General features: G+C 37.8%; 1 protein-coding gene across 1 annotated transcript in view; it reads right to left on the bottom strand.

Annotated features, from left to right (window-relative positions):
- The window catches only part of LOC119900379 (collagen alpha-1(XXIV) chain), a 92,348-nt gene that overhangs the window by 32,072 nt on the left and 45,418 nt on the right, over positions 1-14,858 (bottom strand). Inside the window, exons 19-28 of the mRNA XM_038715258.1 lie at positions 14,534-14,587; positions 11,214-11,267; positions 11,055-11,108; positions 9,405-9,449; positions 9,134-9,187; positions 7,983-8,027; positions 4,930-4,983; positions 3,519-3,572; positions 1,689-1,742; positions 1,039-1,092 (exon numbers count right to left, since the gene is read on the bottom strand). Coding sequence (XP_038571186.1) covers positions 1,039-1,092; positions 1,689-1,742; positions 3,519-3,572; positions 4,930-4,983; positions 7,983-8,027; positions 9,134-9,187; positions 9,405-9,449; positions 11,055-11,108; positions 11,214-11,267; positions 14,534-14,587 — 522 coding nt within the window. The remainder of the gene's footprint in view (positions 1-1,038; positions 1,093-1,688; positions 1,743-3,518; positions 3,573-4,929; positions 4,984-7,982; positions 8,028-9,133; positions 9,188-9,404; positions 9,450-11,054; positions 11,109-11,213; positions 11,268-14,533; positions 14,588-14,858) is intronic.

The following is a 14,858-nucleotide window of genomic DNA, read 5'->3' as shown; positions in this document are numbered from 1 at the left end:
GACAGACAGTGCCAACCTTAGAGCTCTATCCTATCACATGAGTACCCGAACACTGACAAGGAGACACCTCCAAAACAGTACAAAACCTTTGACTATCATTAATAATACATGGCTAACATGCAGTCGACATAACCCTCAATAGGAAAATAAACGTGTCAACAGTCATGTTCACAGTCTTGGCACAAAATATTTTTTAAGAAGATACCAGTTCATCAAAATGTGAATGCCCTGAAAATAATTATTTAAACTGTAGGTACATTGCTTCTTGACCTGTGTTTTTGGCCACTGTTCAGCAACTGCAGTATATTTGATGATATTTGAATGCAGTACTGTTACAGTGATTAACATTATTTTGTGTTATTAAATGGTTGTCAACATTGAATAAAAATTTGAATTGAGTATTTGCATCTCCGAAAGTACAGCAAAAACTAATTAACCTATAGTGTTTGTGCTGCGGATGGTATTTTTTATTATTATTTTAGTTAGTTATACCGTTATTGCAATACATTTTTAAGATTTATTCTTCCTAGGACACAAACTCATATAGTCACAAGTCAAAATGAAATATATTTTTCTTTGTTCTGATCTTGTACACTGTATACTCTGCAAACACCTCAGTTTCTGCTACTGCTTATTTAGGTTGAAATTCTGTAAAAGCTCCAAGACCCCTGACCAAAATTACAATCATACATCTATCTTTGGCTCCTGAGCTGAAGATGTCATTCTCCTCTCAGCCACACGGTGTCTCACCAGTATTACAACACCCCATACACTTGAGATTACCATAATGTCTTCCAACATGAGATTCATGGAACTCATGAAACAGTTGTAAATGCACCTATAAAGAAGCTAGGGCCAAGTGGAAGGACAAACACATGTCTTTTAATTGCTTAAACCTCTGATTTACGGGAATGGAGCTATGATGCAAAGCAGACAACTAAGTGTTTTCATGGTCACTATTGAGTTGAAGTAGGCTCACATACGTAACATACAAGAGACTACTACAACTAATGTCTCAAAGGTAAAGACAACTCTTACCCTCCTCCCCTTTGGCCCAGAAGTGCCTGGATTTCCCCTCTGCCCCTGAGCGCCCTGTGTGGAAAAACAAGAAAGACACAAGAGTAAAGAACGGAAAAACAGTAAAAAAAAAAAACTGTAATTTCACAGTGAGAACATTTACACAAACTAAAAACGACAAAACCTCTCTATGCAACTTCACTCGCATCATCACTAGTCATGTGAACCTAAGGGATGTACTACACATTCTTTCGTACAACTACTGGAAAATCACCCAGTTAAGACATTCTGTTTACACAAGTCTAGACTAAACTGTGGGAAACAGGAAAACTGATACATCAAATCACTACCTTAAATTTTATGTGTTTGCAAAAAACCAAGATTATGATGCTCTAACTCCAAGTCCAAGTTAATATTGCAATTTAGGCGTGTATAATATCCAGCCAAGACACTGAGAAGATGAGAGTCAATCCATCCAAGCTCTTCAGTTCGTTAAGTACTTGTGTGTTTATGACTTGATCCAAAACGCAGAGGGAGCAAGAAAAGAAAAAAACCTCATCAAAGGAAGTTAATAAAAAAACAATATGTATATAGGAAAGTGTACAGTAAATATAGATTTTACATGTAGGCATCCCAGTGCAAAGAATCACTGATGAGGGTATGACACTTACAGGAGCACCTTGCATTCCGATGTCCCCTGGACTTCCTGGCAATCCTGGATAGCCCTTACACCAAAACAGAAATAACAAACAATATAGAAAAGTAGATAACAAACTGTGTCACTGTTTAGGGGCATCTGTTACATAGGTAGAAAAAGTGGTTACCATTATACAAATGATTCGAGCTATGCTGCATTAGTGCCTCTGGATTTCAACAATGACTAGTGTGGAGCAACAGCACAGCAGCAGTGCAACACTGCACAGTGCTAAGGTGGCTACATCTGTGACTGGAAAGGATTAGGACTGTAGAATTGTGTTTCATATTAAGTTGTCTTAGAATATGCTCCAGACCCTCTAGGAAAAAACAGACAGCTCATCCCAGCACTATTCACCATTTTCATTCTCTTTCTGTAATCATAAAAGGAATAATACCACAATCAGTCAGTAAAGACAAGGAGACACTAATTCCTGCAAACAAAAGAAGAACTTCATAAAATGATCATTGTAATCTGTAGTGAAACAGCCCTTCACACTGAACTGCCACTCCTCGCTAATGTGGCTACATTATAGCCCAAACTGGTTCACACAAATCACCATAACACCATTACATAAGTCACAAAGCTTTCTCCCCCTCTCCCAGTCAAACATGTACACACACACACTAGCAGTGATTCAATCATCTAACTATTCAGCAAGCCAGCCACCAAATTAGTCATTCTGTCTTCCAGCCAGCCAATCAGTCGGCCTGCTAGCCATTCTACCTGCCAGCTAGGTCAGGACTGAGCCCAAAGCCACAGATATGGAGTTAATCCAAGGCCCCAGGACAGGGAGGGATGAAAGGCCAGCCCTCTCTCTATGGACTCAAGCAACAGTACAGACAACAGTGGAAACACTGCTGCACTGAACAGCAGCATGGTTTTTGCTCTGGGGAATCAACACTGTTAAAATAATTTCCATGCAAACACATTTTCCACAGTAGTGAGTAGGCTAATAAAAAACTGCTAATAACCTGCAAATGTACAAGCATTCATCAAAACCCATTTCCTGGGTCCGTTTCAGTATTGGAGAGTTGGTGAAATCCTTAAAAATGTTATGACTTTCAATGAGACACAATCTTACTCACCCTGGTATTTGAAACTGCTGAACAAATCTCAAACTCACCAGCACCAGCTTTTGTCATTCTGTCAAAGATTAGACAGCACTGTGTGCCACTGGAGCCTTTTACTGTCACAACGAGGTACAAACTGTGAGTGGCTGACACTTGCCAGCCTCTCATTCAGACTGATAAAGGAGCAGGACACCAAACATAATTGCTTCAGTTAGGTAAATCTATCTCAGACACTATTTTTAATTTGCAACAGAGCATTGACAAAGACCTGGAAAGAACACTAAAATGTCTTTCAACACAGCTTAATCTAGTGTCTACAAAGTCTAGTCACTGGACCAGACCAGACAGAGTGATCCAAAAAAGTCACTGGAAAAACATCCTCAACATTACTGTGAGACTTTGACACAGATGAATTTAGCAAAGATCTACAAAAGTTACAACTCTGAGAAGTCTGGAACCTGTTAGGCCTCGTGGGTCTGCTTCCACTTTCATGAACTAAACTTTATAGCTAAGACTGCAACAACTTACAGCCAAAATTGCTTAGTTGTTTAGTTTAATATTAATCATTCTTAGACATTAGTTTACTGAACAAATTATTCAAGCTCTGGTAGGCTATAGTAGCCTTGCTGATTTCTTGGAAAACCTTTTTGAATATATACACTATGGCTCTGGATTTTAGCTACTCTAAGAGAAAACGGGCAGCCCTGCAGTATATCCTAAGTGACTGAACTTACCATTGGCCCCTTCTCTCCGACTGGACCTGTTGGACCTGCTGGTCCTCGATCTCCCTGGGGAAAAACAGTAAGATAGAAAGAGAGACAGCGGATCATTAAACTATGAACTGAACACCTCACAGAGAAAATCCCAACATAACTTCATACACACTTTCCTAATAATGAGCCACAAAACAGGAGAACAGCTTCTTAAATGTAGATGTTTAGAGTGACATCTGGTTGAGTGGAGCTTAAAGGGAGCAGGTACTTTGAAACCCAGTTGGTGGTCCTCTGCACAGTGTGTTAAAAGCAAAGTCAACTTCAAGTGAGCAGTAAAGCTGCCTACATCTACAACATTCATGACTATACAAGTACCCTTCAAGTTCTTCTTGCATTGTTCTATCAAACAGTAAGCAGAATAGTTTAACAGTAAGGCTCTGTATTGGAAAAACAAGTCTAAATAAGAGGGCTGTTATTGAATTCAATACATACATACATACATATACATTTGATTTAGACTTGTGTTTCCAATATATATATATTTATATGTGTGTATGTATGCATTTATGTATGTATATAATGTGAAAGGAATTTGTGGGCTGTCAGGGTATGGCTGGTGCTGACAGATTGAACCAGGAGTAGGATTTTGCACAAGAGGAGGCGGAGGACAAGCAGACAGCTTTCCATCACAAGAACATGTTCTGACACACAGGGGGCTTCTGTATAGGAAGGAAAGGGGAACAGGTTGAGATAGATGGAGGCAACACTGGAGATTTGGAGGTTTGAAAAAAAGGTGTTTTGTTTGGAGGACTGTTAATAATCAACACCTAGATTACTGGTAAAATCATTTCACTTGGGAGGAGTAGGAAGGCTGCAGAGCACCCTGTAACATTTTCTGTTGAGCTGAGAGGCAATGGGAGCCGAACATGGAGAAAGCCTCAGGGCCTCTCCAGATTGCATCATGAGTTTTTTTTTCCTTTTAAATGACTTACACCTGTGTGGAGCTAACACCTTTCATATGTTTTATGAGTGCCTATGTATTGTATGAATAAGCAATAGTTTAATATATATGTCAGCACAGCACATGTCTAATGACACCAATCAGGAAGAAATATACTGTGAGTTTTCTGACATACAGTGAAAGGCCAATTTGTCTAAAGAGGTTTGTCACTTACTAAATGGAAATTGTGTCCTGAATTTACCTTTGCTTGCTTCAGCAGAGGGGCAGAGGGGTGAGAGGCAGCAATGGTGACATGGCTTTGACAATATTGTTATTAATGTGGATTTGAGTGTTGGTGGAACATGTGTTCTGGGCAATCTGGGGCCTCAAATAGTGGCTGCTTAACACAGCCCTAATTACAGGGGTCTGCCACTCACAAGCAGCCAGCTGATGCTGACTGACAGCCTAATGATAAAGAAACATACTCCTTACCTTTTCACCAGGAACTCCCATCACCCCAGCTATCCCAATCAGGCCTAGTGGACCCTGGAGAGCAGAGGAGAGAAGAGGAGAGGAGAGGAGAAGAGAGGAGAGGAGAAAATAGTGTTCAACACATACACATAGTGAGGACCTAATCTTCATCACTCAGGGTTATTTTCCAGTTATGACACCTTTGAATGCAAGAGAAAAAAGGAGGGGCTGCTGACTTAAAGGGACCATGTGTAGTTTTCAGTGGCCTCTAATTAAGATTTCAGATTGCAACCACTACATTTCTATTTTATTTTATTATTTTATTATTGTGTTATTATATTTTTGTATGAGTAAGCACATCATGAGCAATGTACAATCCTGAGTCAAATTCCTCGTATGTGTACACATACCTGGCAATAAAGCTGATTCTGATTCCAGGCGTGTGCTCCTGTGCATGCTCGGATGCGGCAAACCATAATGTTACAACTATTTTGCATCGGATGACATTAGCAACTGGTCGGCGTTAGCCAGCAATCTAATGTTATCTGACTTGAGCCAACTAAAGCACAAAATCACACAATCAAAAATTGTAGTAATGTTAGTTTACTTGTCCAATAGGATGAAAGCCAACTCTGGGTCGGTTTATAAATACAAAACAAAGCGGAGGTCTCTCCTTGACTTATACACCTTTCGATGTTGACCTGTGTTTTTGCCCGACGTCGTTCTGATTCTTTATTTGAATTAAGGAATTGATAACAAATGATTATTTATCAAGGAGCTACTAAAGCTAGCCTTGAAAATGTTAATTATGTTGTCTGGCAAACCTTAAGAGTAACATATTTCATGGGCACAACAGCAATGATTGGGAATTATTAGAGTCATGGTAATTACACAGACTATAGAAACTCAATACAGGTGGCCCCAAAAAGATATACACTACTTAGTAAATGTGCCCTCATGGAGAAAACACTAGCTAATGTAAATATGGAAGGAGCTTAACCACTTCCAGATCAGTCGTCTGGGACCGTGGTTTGGACCACTGCCAGCCTCTCCACTGGATAATTTGGAGCTCCAGACCAACAGTAAGACTTATCGGAGGCTTGGTAGAAATTCAACCAGAAAGGCCAACGGTATGTTTTAAGATAAAGTAAAACAAAACTTAGTGTGAAGTAAAAGTAAGAAGAGTGAAGTGAAGGAGCAGAACAGTTAACTTGCACTCATCACACGCCAGACCAAGGCAACAATACTGCAAGTATGCAACACCACAGAATGTGCACGAAGCCACCTAGACATATATGTAAGCTATATATATGTGTATATTTACTTTGGTCACATAATCATAGAATATATTCTTATTTAATTCTACCAAACTTAACTTTTAAACTTAAAATATTTTCTGTATCCCCCTGTCCCCCTGTCTTTAGAATGAGACAGAAAGCAAGAGTCAGAGAGTTAGAGACAGACAAAAAGAAACTGATTGACAAAGTGAGTGCGACAAAGAAAAAAACAAGAAACAGACCACCCAAATAAAATAATGAAATTTTGTTCCATTTACAATTCCTTTACTCAGCTAAATAAACGCTGACAGCCTCAAAGTGTTACTCATGTATCATCACAGTAAGACTATTATCCTGTTGGATGCAAGCAAAGCTTTGAGTGACAGATTAGTAGAGTGTCTCAGAGTGTCTGTGAGGGGATGCAGCCTGCGGGCATGGGAACGGGAGCTCTAAATTGACCTCAAATCCCTTAATTGGGACACAAAGTGGGACGATGTGGTACCTTGCATCATTTAACAGAAGTTAATGGTTTTCATGTGACAGGGCCTTGACACAGGAGCTCTTACAGCGCTGTTTTAAAGGTGATCTGGTTTCTCAGACACAGCCTGGGTTACAAAAGTACTGGTATAACCATTAAACTTACAGAAATACAGCCCGAGTGACATATTGTTGAGAGTATTAAGGTTCTCTCTCACACGTGACTCTTTCTTGTGCACACATACATATAAGCACACACTAAGTCACTGACATAAAAATCAAAGGTTGATGTGAACTACAGTTCAAAGCACACATACATGTTTTATTAAATGTGGACTGCAGTATGACTTAAAAGTGGAGCACTCAGCAGCCAATCTAAATTGGCTAAAATACAGGACACCATAAAAACCTCAAGTAAAATTTCATTTGAAACAGTTTATGGTAGGCCTCATGGTGATACAGGGGCACTCGGTGAAGACAGGCGGTCTAAGGCCTCCTTGCATCAACCCTGGGTTACCCTGCATTATACAACGACAGTCTCTCAGTTTCTTACAAATCTAATTTATTTGAAAAGTGACGTAATGGCATTCATTAGAGTCACCATATGTTTTAGAGTTTTTTTCTCTACATAACCCCATGGCTCCTCCTTGGCTTCAAAGGCCACTGTACTCAGTAAGTGCCTAATCCTTCTCATATGTGGACTGCAGCAACACAGTCCAACATAGCCCGCTTGGTTGCCTCCACTATGTACAGGATGCAAATATTAACATTAAGGGGCCTCCAGGAAGGACAAACATACTTTGGATGTTCAGAGCAGTTGTGTTCATGAGGATTTTACAAAGGGGAAACATTCCAAGCATATCTCTAGAGTATTTGTGATGGGTATAAAGAATTAACTGAAGCATGAAACAGAAAGACAGACATATGAAACTGTGATTTTGCAGTTAATTGATTCATTTAGAAGCAATCCTAACACAGATGTTTTGGGACACTTGCAAAGCCACATGTTGGACAAAGACCAACAACTTTATGGATGAACATTTTCTACTTAAGTTATGCTTTGACAACATGCATTATAAGGATGATTCTTGGGAAACAACTGATGAAAAACACGCTTTGGCAGGCTTTGAGCCATAAACAAATGTGCAACCCAAATGAGGTGACTTCCACAACTTCCATCCACTCAAGCAAATAAAAGCTACAGCACAGGCTCAACACTGACACTCTTAAAGAAGGATTTAATGAAAAGCTGCTAATCCACAGCAGGGTAACTGTTCATGAATGTCTGTCCTGTACATTACAAGTGTGAAAGCAACTTACTTGTGGTCCAATTTTTCCAACATTTCCCATATCCCCTTTCTCTCCCTGCAAGCAAAAAACATCAAACAGTGTGTGCTGGTTAGCTTCCTGTAATTAAAGAGATCTCTGTCACCATCCTGCCCTGCCACTGGCACAGGACTCACAGGATATTAAAAGTGTAAATAGGAACATACAAACAGACTGTACAGGACTGTGAATGATTTTGCCCTGCTCAGTGCGGTTTGTCAATTTGATGATAATGATAGACCTGGAAGAAATAATGTACTCTCTTAATTAAGAGCACATTTACAACACAGTAAGTCTAGGTTTACAATAAGTGGGTCACGCATACATCCACAACATGGAGACACTGGCACTCAGGGGTAAGCACCAGACCATAATTTAGAATAATACAAACTTGAAACACACCATGATACCATGATCATAACACTGCATTAGTGGTGGTTATAAATGCCAATTACAACCAATAAAATATGGTGAGAAACAGGTCTGGAATGTGGTGGTTTGGTGAAGTAAATAACTGAGAACAAACTCACAGTTAAATAATCAAAACATAGAAAAGACTGTCAGTGCCAGTGCCCTACAGATGGAGGTATTCAGCCATGGTAAAGTAGATAAACCAGATTCTCATTCTCTTTTGTTTGGAATCACAGGTCTTCAATGGCAGGGAGCTAATGAGAGGAAAAAATAGGCCCAGCACAGCGTATTGCAACAAATACACAGGCGTTCTTTCATTTTTTAACTTCTTCTTCTCTAACGTCTTGACCATTGAAACAGACTAACTAACCTACACACGTTAAAAATTGGACATTAAATGTTGAATTATCTCTTTTCCTCTTAGGACAAGGAAATATTTCAATAGGAATATTATGTATGTTCAAGTATGAAATTCACTTGCACTCTGGCATATACAGTATTTAATCAAAACCAAGTGTGCACTCTCTAAGAGCCAAATTAAGTTGATACTGTGATCCATTTTTCAAGTCTACACATTTTTGCATTCCAGAATATCGCTTATGATACTGTATACTAGGTATTTTACAAATCTAAAATTTAAATCTCCACAAACATTTGCTTCTGTGAATACAGTGATAATACAGTCACAGTACAATAGTGACAGTACAGTTAATATGTTCTGAGAGTAGACTCACCTCTAAACCCTCGGGGCCAGGTTCACCTATGTAGCCTTTCCTTCCAGGTCTTCCCTACAAAGACAGGCAGAGAGACAGGCAGAGACACAGACGGAAACAAGTAATGATCAAAAGATACGAAAGCTTGTAATGTGTTTATCAAATCTCATCCCAGCTGCTTCCGGATAGAACATCTAAGCAAAAGGCTGAGTTTGGGTGCAGGTGTGTATTTTTGTATAATACACAGTAATAATATTTGTGTATTTTAGTATGTGAATTTGGGAGTTCTTACAGTAGGGCCAGCGCTGCCAGGTGGGCCAAGTGGTCCTTCATCACCCTGAAGAAACACAGTGCAGTTCATCATACACAAATATTTGCAAACACCCACAAAAACACACAAACACACTCTCACATATACACATCATAGTCCAACAGACAAATAAATACAGCTGGCACACCAAATATCAAGATCAAATGCACATGCAGTACCATTGTAATTGCATGACCTCTAACTCTTAACATTAATGGTCTCAACCTGCCTGCTACTTTATCACTGAATAGCATTTTGCTAATGATAACACATCATAAGTAAGAAGACTTGCACTGTACTGTACTGATGTAGAAGTATTGAGGCAGATATTTTGCATGCTACTTTCACTGACAGCTGCATATGTCAAAATGTCTTGATTTTAACCATTTCAGTACGAGAATACAAAGCCAACCAATTCTTTTCCAGTTCACTTATGCTCTCCAAAGTGGAAACCATAGGTGTCATTTACACCGGGGACGCTGGGGACGCAGAGGATATGTCCCCACCACATTTTGAAATGGCTGATTTTGAAAGCATTTTTAATTAAAAATGCAGCAAGAAATCTTCTGGGGGAGAACCCCTACACCCCTTGCACATACATCTTCAGCTTCAAACATTTCTTCAAAATAGTGGAATAGCTACAAATCTTTGCATCTTGTTCTCATGCATCGTCACATCTTGTGACCCAAATGTATCATCACGCTCCTGATCTGAGCCCTTATGTCCCCACCACTTTTGAACACAAAGTGACGCCCTTGGTGGCAACCATACTTTCTTTACAAGAAATCTATCTCAGAAATTACACTGTAAGAGGATATATTTTGGAACGGAAAATGGTTTCATCATAGCATAACTGTGGGCAACTTTGTAATTTTTACAGATTACCAAACATAAATCTAGTTACATAAAATAAAACTACTTATTTTAGGATGTTTACAGAATATATAGTAATTTGCACAAAAGAAATGACAAAATTGACACTAATGGTAAAATACTGTTCTTCTTCAACTTTAAAAATATGCCTTCTAACAAAGTCTCGTAAATTAGAAATAATAAATTTAAAAATGATACTTAAGTACAGTGCAAGAGTAATTGTACTTTGTTACTTTCCACCTCTATGCTTTCAGGTATCAAACTTTTAACAGCTTTGTCTCTGTATGTACTTTACCTGACTGTGGTGCTATGACTCCATACCAGAAAAGTGTGTGCAAGAGGAGCGTACATTTGGCAACTACACCACTGTGAGTGGTTGCCAGGTCAATGCTGTAACATTCAGCACAACAGAAAAGTATGTGTATGCATTGTACAACTTGCAAAGGCTCCTGTTCCTTTTTTTCCAGGGCTGGAAAACTGTCAGTCTTGTTTTCAGAAGCACCCAATGTTGAATCATCGCTTCACCCAATGGAACATGCCCCAAGAGATTTTGCAGACAAAGACACTCCCACTAGGAATTAAGCTGCAACTGTTTGAGATATGAACAGATCCTACATGAGAAGCACTGTGTTACTTAATCTTGCCCCAGACAAATGATCCAGTGGAAAAACCTTAATGAGCCATATTTTCCACTTTTATCACTAAGTCAAGTCAAGTAAGAAGACGTGTAGAATTAAGTTGAGCGTTGAATCATCTCACCTGTGTTCCTTGTGGCCCTGGTGGGCCTTGGGGCCCTCTGGCACCTTGCAAACCCTGAAACACAGCCGAAACCATGAATTCAATTGGATCATTTAATTGATGGATGGATGGATGGGGAGAGAGAGAGAGAGAGAGAGAGAGAGAGAGATGCTGATGTACCTTTGGTCCAGGTGGACCGTTGGGCCCTGGTACTCCAATGTCCCCAGGAAACCCCTTGCAAAATCAGGAAGAGAAATACATTTTTATTATATGTTATTATTTCACCTGTCATGAGTCACATGAGATTGAATTTAATCAAATCATGACATCTCTGTGTTACTGAGTTACTGATAGAAGCTAAATACCTTCAGGCACGCCTGCCATGATACAATCATGCATTTCAGAAAAATAGGCCTGTTAGCCATGGCCTGTGTGACCTATGATTCTTTTGATGTACTACATGGACATTATTCAATTCAATTCAATTCAAGTCAAATAAGCTTTATTGGCATGAATGTTTAACAACAATATTGCCAAAGCATCATACATACTACATAAGAACAATCAACCCCATACATTTCATTAAACAAGTAATTAAAGATTAAAGTAATCAAAGCGTATGTGTGTTTGTGTTAAAAAAATAAAAATATCTTAAAAATAAAATAAATAAACAAAACAGTAAGCGTGTGTGTTAAAAAAATATTAAAAATAAAATAAATAAATAAAACAGTAAGTGTGTGTGTGTTTGTTAAAAAATAATATATTAAAAATAAAATATATAAATAAAACAGTAAGCGTGTGTGTGTGTGTGTTAAAAAAATAAAATAAATAATAAAACGGTAAGTGTGTGTGTGTGTGTGTATGTAAAAAAAAATTAATATATTAAAAACAAAATAAAAAAATAAAACGTAAGCATGTGTGTGTTAAGAAATTGAAATATATAAAAAAAGAATTTAATAAAATAAATAAATGAAACGTGTGTGTGTATTAATAGACAAAAATTTGAAAAATAAAAAGTGTTTTTGTCTTAGTGTTTTATATTTGGGGGATGAGGTTAGAAAGTGCAGCTCTGTCTCTACCTGTCCCCTGTCACACTGGGAGCAGAGTCTCTCCTCTTGTGGTAGCCAGCTCTGTCTGTGGTGACCCTTTTCTATGCCCAGAATGTGTTCACTCAGTCTGTACGTTGTCAACATTTTTCTTAGTTTGGGACATTTTATTGTTCTCAGGTAATTTGCCAGTGTGAATTCTCTTTTTAGGGTCAGATAACATTGGAATTTACTTTGTGTTTTGGTTGTTTCTTTCCAGTATCTAATATATTTTTCTTTCTGCTTGCTGATAATTTGGTTTGGTCTGCTTGAGTAGGTGTTGCTATTCTGAGGCTGTTGGGGACTTGTTACTGCAGAGATTATAAGCATTATAAAGTGTTGGTGCCATTGAGACGACTTGATTGGATCCTCCAATGATTCTAACATTCTGTCAACATAAGTGAAGATGAACTGTATGCCAGTGTGTCCAGGTAAAATATTAACTTCTTCTTATTACAAAACACTGTAGAATACTGTAAACTTCAACCATCAATATTTCAGCAGGACTAAAGTCTAAAGCCCCACTAGCACTACTGTTCTCAGCACCACATTGTTACATACAGTGTTGTGCAAGTTCACACTTCACAAGAGCTAATATGAGTACAATTAAATAAAAATGTTTGTGCTAATAAGTGTAAAAAATGGTCCAATAATTTACAGAATTACTATGATTAAATAATAATAAGATAAACAAATAATTATAAATATAAATAAAATTAATAAAAATACCAACAACATAAAACATTTGCATATTAGCACCTTCTTAAATATGTCTTCATCGTTTTAAACAGGCCATGATTTTTCCACAGCAACTTATACTATATGTGGCACTTTCTATATATATATTCAGAAGTGCATTTTGTGAAAAGTAGTGACACCACACCATTTTCCTTTGTGCCATTCTCTCACTAATTTTATACATCAGTATGTGACTGTGAGCGGCTGCTTGACACTGCTTTTCATTTTGCTTTCTCAATGCTTCATCTATATGTATGTATGTGATTCGGATGTTTTGTTTTGATACTATGTTTGTTGACAGACTGAAATAAAGATAAACCAAAAAAAGTAATGTGATATGGCCCAACTAAATATGTCAGGGCTGTTTTTTGGCACTATTATCATACAAAAGTACTGAAAACATTGTGCAGGCACCTATGTTTTGTATTTAAATAATTATATATTAAAAAGGGATCAATGCCAAATGAGTAGTAGAGGTCTCACAGTATCGATCCGCCCATCCCTAAACTGCTAAAACGTGAAACCTCAGGATCACACTAGGCCATGTAAAGCAAAGGGTTAAGTTCAGCAAATGTCACGGCAATGAACTGGTAGTACAGTTGGCCTGTTAGATTATTACATATTTAATATCTGAGTGAAATTTTAGAAGTAAAGGTGGCAAGTGAAGGAAAGGTCATAAGAGGTCATCTAACGACCAAAGTTCAGTAAATGCCATTGTGATTTGAGTATTAATTTTTTAGATGCTCCAGAGGAAATTTTTAACTAGAGCTGGCAAGAAAGGAAAGGTCATGGAGTTGCAACTATCAGCAGGTTCATCTTCAGGTGTCCACGAATAGCCACAACAAATAAAATATTTCGTTATTTTCATTGTTGATTAATCTGCTGATTATTTTCATTTATTTAATTGTTTGATCTATAAACCATCAGACAAAATATATAATATATCATCACCAGAGTCCTAGGACAATGGAAAGCATCAAACCCTTACATTTTAGTTCTTGATTGTCTATAGACAATGTATTGTAGTTGTAAGTATTTATTTTACACCATGTTTTATATATTCATCTCTATATCCTGTTATAAAAAGCTACTAACCCTCACAATAGCATTCATATCTCTATAATATTTTTATGTGATCCTAATCTTGAGTAGGAGCATCCATTAAAGAGCCTCTGGCTTGGCTCTGTGCCCACCACATAACACACACAAAGTAAAGATACAACAGGATACAGCCAGGAGTCTGGTTTGGGGCTGGTCATTTTTGCTCTACTCAGCATAAGGCTGGGCAATAAAACAATAACGACATTGATTATCACAATATAATTTTCCTCAATAACAATATAACAAATGTTCAATAAATGTGTTAAGATGTTTATTTTGTTGTGGAAAAAGGACTTTGCTCATGCATATTTGTTAAAAAAAGATTTTCATCATAATTGTTTATCATAAAGGGTCTACGTCAGATTTGTTAAATTATCCCCTGTTTGGCAAGTTTTTATCATAGTCTGATCATAAAGAATAGTTTATAATAGTTAATAAGAAAACCATTCCCAAAGTACTGGTTACTGTTCACATAATGAGATAATGTTACGTGGTCCTGATCCTCCATTCTGACAAAACCTGGTAACAAATAAAAAGATATGTTTAATATGAAAACTCATCATATATATGTCCTACCTCTGGTCCTGGAGGCCCAGGTGGTCCTTGCGCCCCCATCTCACCAGTTCTACCCTGTTTAAAAGAAAACACATTAAAAATAAGAAACTGTACCTTTTTAAACCTTAATTATTATATTTCAGATTTTTCACATACAATTCCTGTAACTCTTTGTCGCCACTTAGATAATGTGTCCTGTTTATGTTTTTCATCATGAAATTGACAGTGTGAACCTGAAAGATGAAAATACTGTCTCAATGTGATCTGGCATCAAGGCTAAATTCAGGTCACTCAGTCAGTCTTCAGACACTTAACACCTGATGCTAAATGGTGCACTCTCTCTCTC

The sequence above is a fragment of the Micropterus salmoides genome, unplaced genomic scaffold, assembly GCF_014851395.1.
Source record: "Micropterus salmoides isolate LMB-PRFRI ecotype aquatic unplaced genomic scaffold, ASM1485139v1 Ms_hic_scaffold_13, whole genome shotgun sequence".
Taxonomy (NCBI): Eukaryota; Metazoa; Chordata; class Actinopteri; order Centrarchiformes; family Centrarchidae; genus Micropterus; species Micropterus salmoides.
This window is presented reverse-complemented; position numbering and strand designations above follow the sequence as displayed.